This window comes from Halictus rubicundus, chromosome 1 (assembly GCF_050948215.1).
Source record: "Halictus rubicundus isolate RS-2024b chromosome 1, iyHalRubi1_principal, whole genome shotgun sequence".
Taxonomy (NCBI): domain Eukaryota; kingdom Metazoa; phylum Arthropoda; class Insecta; order Hymenoptera; family Halictidae; genus Halictus; species Halictus rubicundus.
This window is the reverse complement of record NC_135149.1, coordinates 13,096,329-13,108,596: the sequence shown is the minus strand read 5'-3', so window position 1 is coordinate 13,108,596 and position 12,268 is coordinate 13,096,329. Positions and strand designations below refer to the sequence as shown.

The 12,268-nt window shown below is 42.8% G+C and overlaps 3 protein-coding genes across 5 annotated transcripts in view; 2 read left to right on the top strand and 1 right to left on the bottom strand.

Moving 5' to 3' along the window:
- The first annotated feature begins 4,067 nt into the window (after positions 1–4,067).
- Positions 4,068–5,806, top strand: LOC143354409 (coiled-coil domain-containing protein 130 homolog). Its single transcript, XM_076788461.1, has 5 exons — positions 4,068–4,224; positions 4,391–4,708; positions 4,796–5,056; positions 5,309–5,441; positions 5,503–5,806. The coding sequence occupies exons 2-5, from the start codon at positions 4,397–4,399 to the stop codon at positions 5,733–5,735; spliced, it is 939 nt and encodes a 312-aa protein (XP_076644576.1). The 5' UTR covers positions 4,068–4,224; positions 4,391–4,396; the 3' UTR covers positions 5,736–5,806.
- Positions 5,807–5,863: 57 nt separating this feature from the next.
- On the bottom strand, positions 5,864–7,102 carry Lamtor4 (Late endosomal/lysosomal adaptor, MAPK and MTOR activator 4). Of its 3 annotated transcripts, none has more exons than XM_076788496.1 (3): positions 6,966–7,102; positions 6,340–6,419; positions 5,864–6,272 (listed from the first exon to the last, which is right to left on the bottom strand). In XM_076788496.1, exons 2-3 carry the CDS (start codon positions 6,409–6,411, stop codon positions 6,030–6,032), a joined length of 315 nt encoding a protein of 104 aa, XP_076644611.1. In that variant the 5' UTR covers positions 6,412–6,419; positions 6,966–7,102; the 3' UTR covers positions 5,864–6,029. The 3 variants fall into 3 exon arrangements, with proteins under 3 accessions (XP_076644611.1, XP_076644600.1, XP_076644590.1); XM_076788485.1 differs by having other exon boundaries at positions 6,781–7,055; XM_076788475.1 differs by having other exon boundaries at positions 6,847–7,051.
- Positions 7,103–7,656: 554 nt separating this feature from the next.
- Positions 7,657–12,268, top strand: part of L (zinc finger protein Lobe) — a 111,188-nt gene continuing 106,576 nt past the window's right edge. The window contains exon 1 of the mRNA XM_076788443.1: positions 7,657–8,396. Within this exon, the coding sequence (XP_076644558.1) occupies positions 8,357–8,396 (40 nt within the window). The 5' untranslated portion in view covers positions 7,657–8,356. The remainder of the gene's footprint in view (positions 8,397–12,268) is intronic.

Sequence of the window (12,268 nt, the reverse complement as noted above, 5' to 3'; positions counted from 1 at the left end):
CCTCCATAGCCACTCTTCCACTTCTCCCCCTCCATACTTCCACACCTCGTTCGGTATCCCATCCCCACCTGCCGCTTTTCCCTCTTTCAAACCCTTCACCACCCTGCTGATCTCTTCCCTTTCTATTTCCTCTTCTCCATCCTCACCTCTCCTTTTTGCCTCTCCCTTCCTCACCCTCCACTCTACTCCCCCCAATACTTCCCTAAAATGTTTATCCCACTCGTCCATCCTTATTCTTTCATCCACCCGTGACCCTTTCTTCCTTTCCTTCCTTATCAGCTTCCATACCTGCCTTTCCGTTTTTATGCCCTGCACCTCTCTTTCCCACTTTTCCCTCTCCTTTTTCTTCTTCTCCTCGCATAGTTTCTTGTACGCTAACTTCTTCTCCTTTACTTCTATCCCCTCTCCTCCCCTCTTTTTCCATCTCCTCAACTCCTCCCTCACCTTCTTTTTTTCTTCTTTACATTCCTCATCCCACCAACCTTTCCTCTCCCCTCTTTTCTTCTTCCCCATTTCCTCTAATGCCTCCTTTACTCTACCCTTCAATTCTCTCCAATCCTCCTCTACTCCCTTCTCTTCCCCATCCTTCTTCCCAAATTCCCCCCTGAACTCCTCCACCCCTTCTTCCGTCCAACACCCCATCAGCCTTCTCCTCCCTCCCTCACCCCTCCTTTTTCCCCCAACCCTTTCTCCCTTAATCCATACCGTCAGGGGCAGGTGGTCTGAGTCCACCCTTTCCCCAACCTCCATCCTTTTCACCCCATCCCTCGTATCTTCATCTCCCAATACATAATCTATCACCGAATTCCCCCTCTTTCCTATGAACGTCCACTCCCCTAACTCATCTCCCTTTACGTTCCCATTTAGTATCCCCCACCCCCTCTCCTCTAAATACCCGCACAACCTCCTTCCTTCTGCATTTATCCTCTCATCTTTGGATTTTCTGCTCCCTTTCCCTTTTCCCTCATCTTCCTCTTCCCCTCCTATCCCACCCCCTTCTCTTCCCGTCCTCGCATTAAAATCCCCCCCTATAATCACCCTCACACCTTTTTCTCTCCCTTCTATCCATTCACCCAGCACCTCCAATTTCTCCCGCAAGTCCCCATTTACATACACTCCAATTACCTTCCACCATCCCCCCTCTATCCTCATCTTTATACCCATCACTCCCTCCCTTTCTCCCTCTTCCCCTCTCACCGTCTCAATCTCCTTCCTTATTCCCACTAGCATACCCCCCTTTGCCCTCCCCATCTTTTCCTCTCTCCTTGCCCACTGTGCTTCCCATATATACCCTCTTGGCATCCTACTCCTTACCTGTTCCCATCCTCTCTCCTCTATCCACGTCTCCATCAACACTATCACATCCCACTCCTCCAACCCTTTCCAGAAGTCTTCGTCCTTGTTCCTCAATCCCGCCACATTCCAGAATGTCACCTTAACCTCCCTCTCCCTCCTCTTCCCTTTCTTTCCCCCTTCTTTCCCTCCCTCCCGCCCCTTTACCTCTCCTGCCCGTTTCCCTGCTTACCTAACCAACTTTCTTCTATTTCGTCCCATTGCTTCAACTTTCCATTCACCCACATTTTCATGTACCCCACCTGTACACTCCTCCCTTCCCTCCTCTCCTTCTCCGCTTCCCTTTCAATTTTCCACCTTGCTCTTCTCTCTTCCTCCGTCAGGTCGTCATCCAACCTTTCCTTTTTCCCTCTTAACTTGCTCCTTTCCCTCATCACCTTCCTTTTCTGTTCTCTGTCCACCATCTTCACCAGTACCATCCCCCTCCCCTCCTTTCCTACCCCTCCTATCTTTTTTATCTCCTTAATTCCCTCGTCCTTCAGACCCATCATCTCCCACACCCTCTTCACCTCAATTTCCATGCCCTCACCCTCCGCTCGAATCCCCCTTATTACCACGTTGTTTCTCCTTTCCTCCCTCTCCTTTCTATCCTGTTTTACCTCCATCCTCCTTATCCTCCTTCTATTCTCCTCCACTTCCCCCTTCCCCATCCTATCTTCTATCCCTTCTCCTCCCTTTTCCCTCCCTTCCCTCTCACCCTTCTCCGTCTTTCTTTCTAGTCCTTCCATTCTTTTCTCTAACCTTTCCCTCTTTTCCACCTCTTCCCTCCTTTCCTCTTCCCACTTCTCTCTCTCCCTTCTTCTCCCCTCTCTCTCTTTCTCCAGCTCCTCTTTTATCTCCCTCAACTCCTCTTTTATTTCCCTCAACCCCGCCATCATCTCTCTTATCATGTTCTCCCAACCCTTGCCTAACCCTTCCGCCTCTTTCCTAATCTCCTTCGGCGACCTCTTCGTCTTCGCACTCTTTTTAAATATTCCCCTTTCCCCTTCTCCCTCGTCGTCCCCCTCCTCCCCTAACTCCCTCCCCCTTTTCTTCCATAAATTGTCAAAACTGCTCCCAGTACTTCCTCCCCCTCTCCCTATCTTTTCCGTGACCGTCGGCTTTCCCCCCCTCGTCCCTCTCCCCCTTCCCGCCTTCTACTTCCCCTTCCCCTCTGTTACTCATTTCTTCCTCTTATTCACACTACTTATACTACCTTCAAATTTCCCGCTTTCCTACTGACCCTACCGCCACCTATCAGCGCCACCTACCACTCTTTCTCTCTACTCCCGCGTTCGCCCCACGAGGATGCCGCCAACCTAACCTCCAATCGCTCCCTTACTTCCACCTTTCTCACAGATATATTTTATGTTATAATCATTTTTTAACAAAAGATAGTTTAAGCGCTCAAATAAATGTTTCACTACCGAATTACAGACAATCGTGTATCCCATAGTTTTTATGTCGACGTTGTGTAGTATTTCATAAGAATTTCAAAACGAATGAAATTTATACGTATTTTCTAAGTTTTCCTTGCTTTGACCGTTTTACTATATAAGTATACATGAAAATGTTAGAACTTTTACAGAATGTTAGTACATTCTGACATGTATGAATACATTCTAATATGTATGAATGTCCATGCATTTCTTACATTTATTTTTTGCTCGCCCAACGTGTATCCAAAGCCCGCCCATGTTTCAACGTGCTAAAACATACAACTTGTATGATACAAGCACTATAATCCAAATTTATAAATTCTTAAATATTACTGTATATCTTTTCTATATCTCTCTATGTATTATGTAGACACTTTTATATTTTAAGTACACATCAAATTACTTTTAAGTCCTTGAGGTGTCGATACACGTGAATTAATACAATGAATTCTCGTTATCAAACATCAAGTGTCCGAGGCCTTTCGAGCTTCGCGGTCTCTCACAGGTATTCGCTCGGCGAGAGTTGGCACGAGAAACTCGTAGGTACCACGTGGTGCTCCCACTACGCGCTACACGTCTTCCGCGATTGGCCGAATCGCTCAACGAAGACAGCAAACGAGCGTATTGAGTGTGACTGCAACAGAGCGATGTCGCGTGGCGACGCAACGCTGAGCTCAGAACATTGGCGTAACTCTATTGTGCGTGCACGGAAAACAGGTCCATGGAAACCTATTTTCCTTGCACGCACAGCAGGGATCCATCAACCCACGCTTGAAATTTATGACTTTTTTATTAAATTTAAGACTCCAGTCTTCACGGTTAGTGAGAATCAGAGAATATCATGTGCCCCCCATAGTTTACGCGGATCCTACTTATTTACGCCTATGTCGACCGTCCCCGCCGGGAGTAAAGCGTAAGAGTGGGATCCGCAGCTTTGCGTCAAGAGTAGGAACTCGCCGTTCCCCCTGCACCCCACTGACATTCTGAATTTCACTGAAATTCTGTGCCAACTCTCGCCGAGCGTACAATATACCCCGCGGTAGTGGGGATAATTCCGCGACATTTATCATCCAGGTCTTTGCGACGTATATAGAGAAATCACTGTATACGAAACTGACGCAAGCATTGAAATGAAATCTCGTGATCTCTACGCAATGTGTTAATAACCAAATTGCAAATATAAGTAACATTTAGACAATTTTAATTTTAATTTCAAATTTTATTTTTCGTATAGAATGAGTGTATTAATAACCAAATGAACATTTTTGTGATTTATGAGAAACCAATACAATATGTACCGTCGGTTAGACAGAAATCTTCATTTGCCACACATTTGTAAACAGACGTTTCAGTCGTTAGACGGATGAAAGCGCGTCGAAGACGAGTGAGGTTAAACACATTTAACACTGAGACAATCTACTCTTTTTGCAGACACGTATAGTAAAAAAACAAGGTACGAGTTATAAACTTTAGAGCAATGATACGATAATAATATTGTTCGTGTGTCTTTGAATTTTTATCGTTTTATATATGTTTTTTATATATTTTTGGTGCGTTGAAGATTTTGACAGATAAATACAAAATGACAATCGAATTTTAAGTATTCGTTTAATTTTTAGGGCATAATGGGTGAACGTAAAGGTACAAACTTATATTACCCACCCGATTATGATCCAAAGGTTGGAGGACTCAATAAATTTCTGGGTACCCATGCTTTACGTGAGAGAGCACGTAAATTACACATGGGTATCCTTATCATCAGATTTGAGATGCCATACAATATATGGTGTGATGGATGCGGCAATCACATAGGAATGGGTGTACGTTATAATGCAGAGAAAAAGAAGATTGGAATGTATTATAGCACACCTTTGTACCAGTTTCGTATGAAATGTCATCTGTGCGATAATCATTTTGAGATAAAAACTGATCCAGCGGTATGTTTCGTTAGAAACCAGTAATCAGTAGATCTGCAGATTAATTATTAATTATGCAAAGTCTCATGAATGGATCTTGTTTCGCAGAATCTAGATTATGTGATAGTTAGTGGAGCTAGACGACAAGAAAATAGGTGGGACCCCAAAGAAAATGAGCAGATAGTGCCAGAGACCAAAGAAGTGTCTTGTAGACTTTATGACGATGCAATGTATAAATTAGAGCATGGTATAGAAGACAAAAAGACTGCAAAGTCGCGTGATTCTTCCTTAGAAAGTGCGATAGCACTTAATGAAGCTACATGGAAAGATGATTACACTTCGAACTGCGAACTACGTTCTGCATTTCGAGTATGCTATATTCAATTAAACATATATTACATAATAATCATTATAGCTAAAACATAGCTTGTTTCTTTTTTCAATTATCTTATTAAGCTGCAACTAATACGTTGATATTCTTAAATTTTTTAAATATGTTCACTGCTTTAAATTGTACATTTTTGTCAGGAATGCACAAAATCGTGACAAATCGTTATAATTAGTCTTATAGTATGAGTATTCAATGATTGATTTATTGCATTTAAATGTATTGCATTCCAGACGAGAAAAAGAGAGTTACAGAAGAAGCAAGGTATCGACCACATGCTGCTCAGGAGGAATGGGTTAAATATTGATTTGGTGAATGAACACGAAGATGATGTGAAGCTAGCAAAGTTGCTCATGAACAAGAAAAGTATGTAACTCAAGTAATATATTTTCTCTGGCAATTACAATACTTGTTTCATGTGTTGCAGATGAAAAGAAGAAACCTCATCCTTTGAAACGATTGGTTTCTATTGTACGTACGAAAGACAAGTTACAAAAATTATCGCTATCGGCTTCGAAAAGCGACATGAAGAAACGTAAAAATGAAATACCAAAACTTCCGGAATTGAAATCACAACCATCGTCATCGAAACCGGTGACCAGCACGTTGAGTACGTCGTTGGTCACTTACGATAGTTCCGATACGGACAACGAGTCATAGTATTTTTTAAGAGTAGTTCGTGTAATATATTGTAAATTATAGCAGTAATCAATACAATTTATACCATTCTGTTAACTGTGTACCATATTTATAATTGCGGCAACAAACTCCGTGTAAGGAAGAAAATGTTTTTTGTGATTTCAAACGATTTTATTTATGATAACAGATCTTTAAAATTATCTTACATTTTTCAATGTTTTACAAACTGAGCTTGATGATTTCTTACATATTTATTGGATTCGTGTTTATGTTTACACACAATCTTCACTTTGTACAATCTTAGAGTAGTTTCATTTATAAATCAACAAGAGGTAACTGCTCTACAACTGCAGTAGTTGCAGAAACTAATTTTTTCTTAACTACATGGATCTTTTTGTTAGAAAGACAAATAACATAGCAATGGTCTGGATATGTTATTGATATCTTGTCGAATGCTTCGTTGCTGGGAAATCCCTTAGGATCGATTTTATTTGTCAGTGTGACTAGGCCTAAGATAATGTTTGCAATCCTTTCGTCATTTTCTAATTCACCTCCAGACTGAAACAACAAAGTAGATTGATCACCATGTTCCTTTTCTAGTACATTGTATTAACAAAATAATTACTGTTAATACGGCTCCGTCCTCTTTCAAAACCAAATATCCAATTTGATCGGGGATACGTTCCAGCACCAGCATGGTTGTATCTTTAATTGTGAAAGTCGCAAGTAAGATATCTATAGTCTGCCCAACAAGATGAGGCAGTGAAGTTCAGCATGCGTTCTTTGCTAACTATCTGAGAAGTGTAACTTCAATTCTGTCGCACTCGAGTGGCTATGTTTACGTTTACTGTCTCGTCTCGTTGGATAGACCATGATAGTTCAACATTTTGTTAATCATGGAACGACTAAAACACAGGCAATATTTTGATTATAGTAACATTTTTACTACACAAACAGATACAAGAAAGAATTGATCATAAAATTTAGTGTGTAGTTTTTTAATATTATATATTACATGATATATCAGTGAATAAATAATTGAGTATGTAAACAAGAGAATAGTTACAGTGGAGTCAGAATGACTGCGTTCGAGGATTAACACCATTCTATTGTCGACTGTCTAAATTCTAACCTATTCGATGGTCGTAGCCGTGGATACGTAGAAATTAACAATTGTTACGAATTTATATGGAATTGATGAAGGATCAGAGAAATTAACTGATTATGTTACAGTTTATACTTCGATCTCACTGAATCCAAAACAAATTAAATCGTCGAGCTGTCATAACAGGGAACTTATCTGTTTGTATATGTAGTACAGGACAACTGGCGATTTGTTCACGTCGGCAATGCAGAATACCTTCTCCGAAATGTAATGCATCATTGAAATCACCTAAACTTCAAACGGCGGAAGATTTCATGCAAGACAGATTATCAAAGAAAAGTAATGAGATATTACACTATATTGTAATTTATTAGATAGAGGGGATAGGAACATTTTTTTGTCTCGCTGAATAATTGATCGAGATTTAAATTCTGATTTAAATTTGAAAATAAACATTTACATAAGTATATGTTTCATTGTTGCTTTGGGGCCAGACGTGTGCGCGCGTGTGTGTGTGTTTGTTTGTGTGTGTGTTAGCCAAAGTATAAATTAAATACGAGAAATGCACTTGAAGATTTTGATGGACAAACTGATTTCATATCGTTATCGCATCATATAATACGCTTAGAGCCATAATATGTAGTTATCCAGCTCGCTCCTGTCATCTCACTCAGACAGGCGACATAGTAGTGGGTGGACTGTTATAATGACTATAAAAACAGTACACAATGTTGCAGAAAATATTTGCATGTGTCGCTGTAGAGACAGTTACCTGTACGAGGGTTGACGCGAGATTAGAAGGGATTGCGCAGGAACGCGGACGCTATCAGCGAGGGTGGCGCGTGCGCAGTGAGTTCCCAGTGGTTCTCTGCGAAAGGCTGCTCGCGATATCAGGTACGCAGTCATTCGTCGCGCGACTTTCGAGCCGCGCTTGTTGTTCGCCCGTATCTGTTGCGATATGTTGGACCGTGTGTACACGCGAGTTTGAATTGAAGCCACGTGGTTTCCGGTGCACGGACCGTTATCTCGATATACGGTGTCGAACGTCGCGCGTTAATTCGATCGAGGCCGCGAAACAAATCGGAGTTCGCTCGCCACATTTCGCACGTCGAAATAATCGGTGATCATCGGTGTCTGGACTGGCGAGAATATTTTACCGTGGGACGAACAACGTGGCATCGAACATGATGAACACGGTTCTTCGCTCGACCGTGCAACTTTTCGCAGCGAGATGTTACTCGGCGTCGCCATGGTAACGTCGCGCGGGTAACCGGATACTTTTTCCTCGTTCGAATTCGCGCGATGTCGTCCCTCGTCGCGTCCACGCTCCCGCGACAGTTTCATTAACGGTAGCGTGTCTCGCGCACCACGGACCACCGGCCAGGTTTTGTTAACGGTGCGGTTTCGCGACGGACGTTGTTTTCAGTGCGCGGAATATCGAGTTTCCGAGGGAAGTGCGAAATGTGACTGGATCCACGTTCCTGCTGAGCTGTCATCGGCGATCCGGCCAGAGCGGACCGACCAACGCCACGCTGCTATGTCCAGGAGGAAACAGGCGAAGCCGCGATCTCTCAAACGTGAGTAATACTTTTCATTTTTCATTTGTTTTTCTACGTTTCATTCGATTTTTCCGTCACGATCGGCATGACAATCTTCTACTGTTTCAAACTGTTTGCCTGATCGCGATTAGGTTAGCGCGACGACACAAGTACCGAGCAGGCTAGTTGTTTTGCAGCAACGGATTTGTTTAAACATTTGATAATTGTAAAGTTACGGACAAACACAGTTCCAACGTTAATTTTTTCGGGGTAGTTCTGAATTGGCGCGCAATAACGTCAGCCATGACACTTTCATTAGAATTTTGAATTTCCGCGCGTTAGAGAGGATTCAAACGGAAACGTAAAATGATTGCGGCTGAAAAATGCAAGGAGTCGGTCTCGTGAATTGATGGCACAATGCATTGTGCCGTCGTGTCACGTTTGTTTTTTTCCGTGTTTGCAAATTCGTGGCTGATGGTACGTGCGATTCTCAGTTTATCGGGTCCTTGAGGTTCGTAAACGGAAAAGACAGAGAGCATTGTTCCTCGAAGTGTATTCTCGATGTAATTGGAGGATATAATAAATATTGATGAATTATACTCGCTTTGTCGCACGAGGAAGCGCGGAGACGTAGAAAACTTTTGAAAACGAATTTGCTTGATGCAAATATTGGAGATACGGGTCACGTGCTACGTTGTGAAAGATGTCGCTGAGATTCAAATCGCGTCATTTATTAATCCCGTTTTTCTCGCAAGTAAAATGACGACTTCCTGGCAATTAAAGTTGCATACCACGGAGTTTTTGACCGTTTTTATTCACACACTGTCTGCATACACAGGATCATAGAAGAAGGTCCCATAGACCTCATAGTACTCACCGCGAGGAGTAAAAAATGTCTAATCAACACAGGTCCTAAAAGCTATCCTTTAAAATAAACTTTTGTCATTTATTACTGTTCCATATCATAACTGGTTCTTTTCGCAACATATTGACCGTATACACGCGATTGAAGCTTTATACTGCGACTTGTCTTAATAACAAGTGACATAATGTGGTCACGGTATGTAACGCTAATGAATAATAAATGTTGATCTTCTTGCGTAATCTGAAGATTTCACATTGAAACATTCTCGAATGCAAATCTCGCGGTTCTTTACGAACACATTGTCATTCGTTGCATAAATTGCTTTATTTATGAAGCATCGATGCGTGCAAATTTCGAATATATATTTAACGACACCGTGGGAACCACTGTTTTAAACGTCTTGTAGAAACTTGCTGAAACGTAGCAAATATTGCAAACCAATCAGGAAGTCAACCTCGATGAAGTAGCAAATCGGATCTCGTTCGATCCTCCTCGAACTTTAATCCGCATTGCGTTCCGGCGAAGTTAAAATTTTCTGAAGAACACTGAAAATTTCAACTCTGAATTCTCGAGATTTTGTGCACGGGGCGAGCTAAGTCGAAATGATTTTGAGCGTGAAATAGAGACAGTCACGGCGGATCAGTCTTAGTGAGGGTCAAGGAGAGCACTGAAACCGAGTACCTAGTGGAAAAAATACAGGGGTGCGTTGGCGAACGCGCGAAAGAAATAGGTACAGTTATTTTTTTTCTGGCGATGACGGACCATCCGGTACAGAGTGAGATAGTGGAAGAGGCAGCACAGTAGAGGAAAGAAGAAAGGAGAGAGAGAGAGGGGGGTGGGCTGAAGGGGTGTGGAAAGAGAGGGAGGCTCGCGAAGGGAGAAACGAAGAAAGAGAGAAAGCTCGCGTAGAGTGGCTGCTCGCGGTAGATGGAGAGAAACGGGATGGAAAGAGAAAGATGAAAAGAGGGAGACAGAGTCAGTAGTCAGCCAGGATGGAATTAGGTGGAAACCCGCGGGACCGGTGCCTCTCCCCACGGAATTCCCGGCCTCTGTAATCACCAGTTCTCCTATCCTATCCAATTCTGGTCGCGCTGCTGCGTTCCCTTCCTATCTCGCTTTTACTATTTTCTCACTTGCTTCATCCCGCTGGCCTTTCCCGCCCGTTTCTTTTATTTCAACCCCCTCGTTCCCTCTTTTCCTCCTTTCCTCCACCCCCGCGTTATCTCACACTCTATCCTCCCTCTCCCGGCACCCGCGCATCTTCGTCTAACGTTCCGCCTCGTCTACGGTGAGTTTTCGTCCGCTATTTCCGCTTTTCTTCCTGTTCCCGTCGTCGCGGGACCGGGCGTTGATGCGAGACCGCACTCCCATGCTTTCACGGGGGTTCCACGGGGGTGTCAACGGAAGCTTATGATGGCTCGGTGCCGCACGGTGGGCCAAGTGGTGGCGAACTTAGCGGGGGAAAAAAAATCAAAATTCTGACCGTCTATTACTTAATTTTCAATTTGTTTACACTCCTGAATGCCTATAAATATCTAAACACCATTTTGCCTATGAAAATATGAAATGCATATCTTTGCAACGTATTGTTTAATTCAGCTGTAAAGTTTATAGGCCGTCAATTGTAAAGAGGGTTTACAATTTTTCCGGTTTATTTGATCTTTCATATATCTACTTTCGCCGGAATTTCTAACGTGAGAATGATTTTTAAAACAGGTTCACAGTTCATGTTTCGCTTATATTGACTGAATAGTTTTTTTAAGGTCGTCTTGTCTTGTCTCGGAAATGTGAACAGCATGATCGTTGAAAGGATGATCTCATTCTATCTGGAACTGTCCATTTTTAGGGAATTTTCTTTAATTTGAAAGTTCGATTAGTTTCAGGGGCGGTCTTTTATACTTTTATGGAGCACGAGTTGAGTCGTCGGCACGTTTTTATTTTACTCGCGAGCTCGGAGCAGACTTTGGACGTTTTCGCCCGCGTGAAATCTCTCAGTGGTGTGCGTGTCTTCGTTTTTGAAATATTCGTCGAAGAAATTCACATTCTCCGCTCGCGCCCGAGGACCGCCTACTTTTCGAGCGTCGCGTCGTCCGTGGCACGCCTCGCATAATAATTTAACGAACAGCCGCCCAACTTAATCCTAGTTAGAAGTTGCATTATAATCACTATAACCACCGGGCAGGAATTAGGGCTGTCACTGCAAAAACTAATAGTGGATTAAGTTTTAGGGGAGCCGCGGTTAAAGGGATTAAAACCGTAAGCTAGAAATTTACATTGTACCGTCGTCTCGAGGTCCCGCAGACCAGTCTTTCCCGAATTGCATAATCATTCATCGATTGCCATTAAAAGTCGGGGGACCATTAAAACACTCGCAAGGTTCCCTGGGATCTCCACAGTGTGCAACAAGGACCCTTTGTGTCTGCCAAATCCTCCGAAAAATTTGTGCAAGTTCCTTAAGCGTTTAAGGGTCTTCGGTACATCATAGAATAATGTTTGAGACCTTTAAGGTTCCCTGCAAGACCTTGAAAGGCGCCCTGGACGTTGCAAAAGGTTTAGAAAAAAATCATACGAGATCTTTTAGGCTCTTCAGTGTTCTTGGTAGATCATTGAAAGATGTTTAAACCCTCCAAGCTTTTTTAGAAGACCTCAAGAGAACCCTTAGGCTCTATTAAGTTGTTCCAGGGTGTCCTCGAAGGACTTTCATCCTTGTAACTCCCTCCAAAAAATTTGTATAGAGCTTCCGACCCTCTAGATGCCGTAGTAGACATTCATAGAATTTGTAGGCCCTTTAAAGTTCTGTATAAAAATCCTCAAACTCTGTAAAGTGCGCCAAGTGTCCAAAAATGGTCAAGGTGCGTTTTTTCTGGAATCTTCGAATTTTTAAAATACTTGTAGCATCGATATTTATCTATAATTATAAACCGTTGGAAGACCACGGTCTACCAACGGGGAACAGAACAATTTGTTCCCAATCAGAACCGCAAACGAAAGTCAGCAAGTCTTCGATCCGCGGAGCGAAACCGCGAATAATCGTCTGGGTCCATGC

Coding starts and splice junctions, on each gene's coding strand:
- LOC143354409 (XM_076788461.1), top strand. CDS start 4,397: ATGGGTGAACGTAAAGGTACAAACTTATATTACCCACCCGATTATGAT. Junction 4,709..4,795: donor AGATAAAAACTGATCCAGCG/GTATGTTTCGTT, acceptor CTTGTTTCGCAG/AATCTAGATTATGTGATAGT. Junction 5,442..5,502: donor GTTGCTCATGAACAAGAAAA/GTATGTAACTCA, acceptor CATGTGTTGCAG/ATGAAAAGAAGAAACCTCAT.
- Lamtor4 (XM_076788496.1), bottom strand. CDS start 6,411: ATGCTGGTGCTGGAACGTATCCCCGATCAAATTGGATATTTGGTTTTG. Junction 6,273..6,339: donor AGGACGGAGCCGTATTAACA/GTAATTATTTTG, acceptor TTGTTGTTTCAG/TCTGGAGGTGAATTAGAAAA.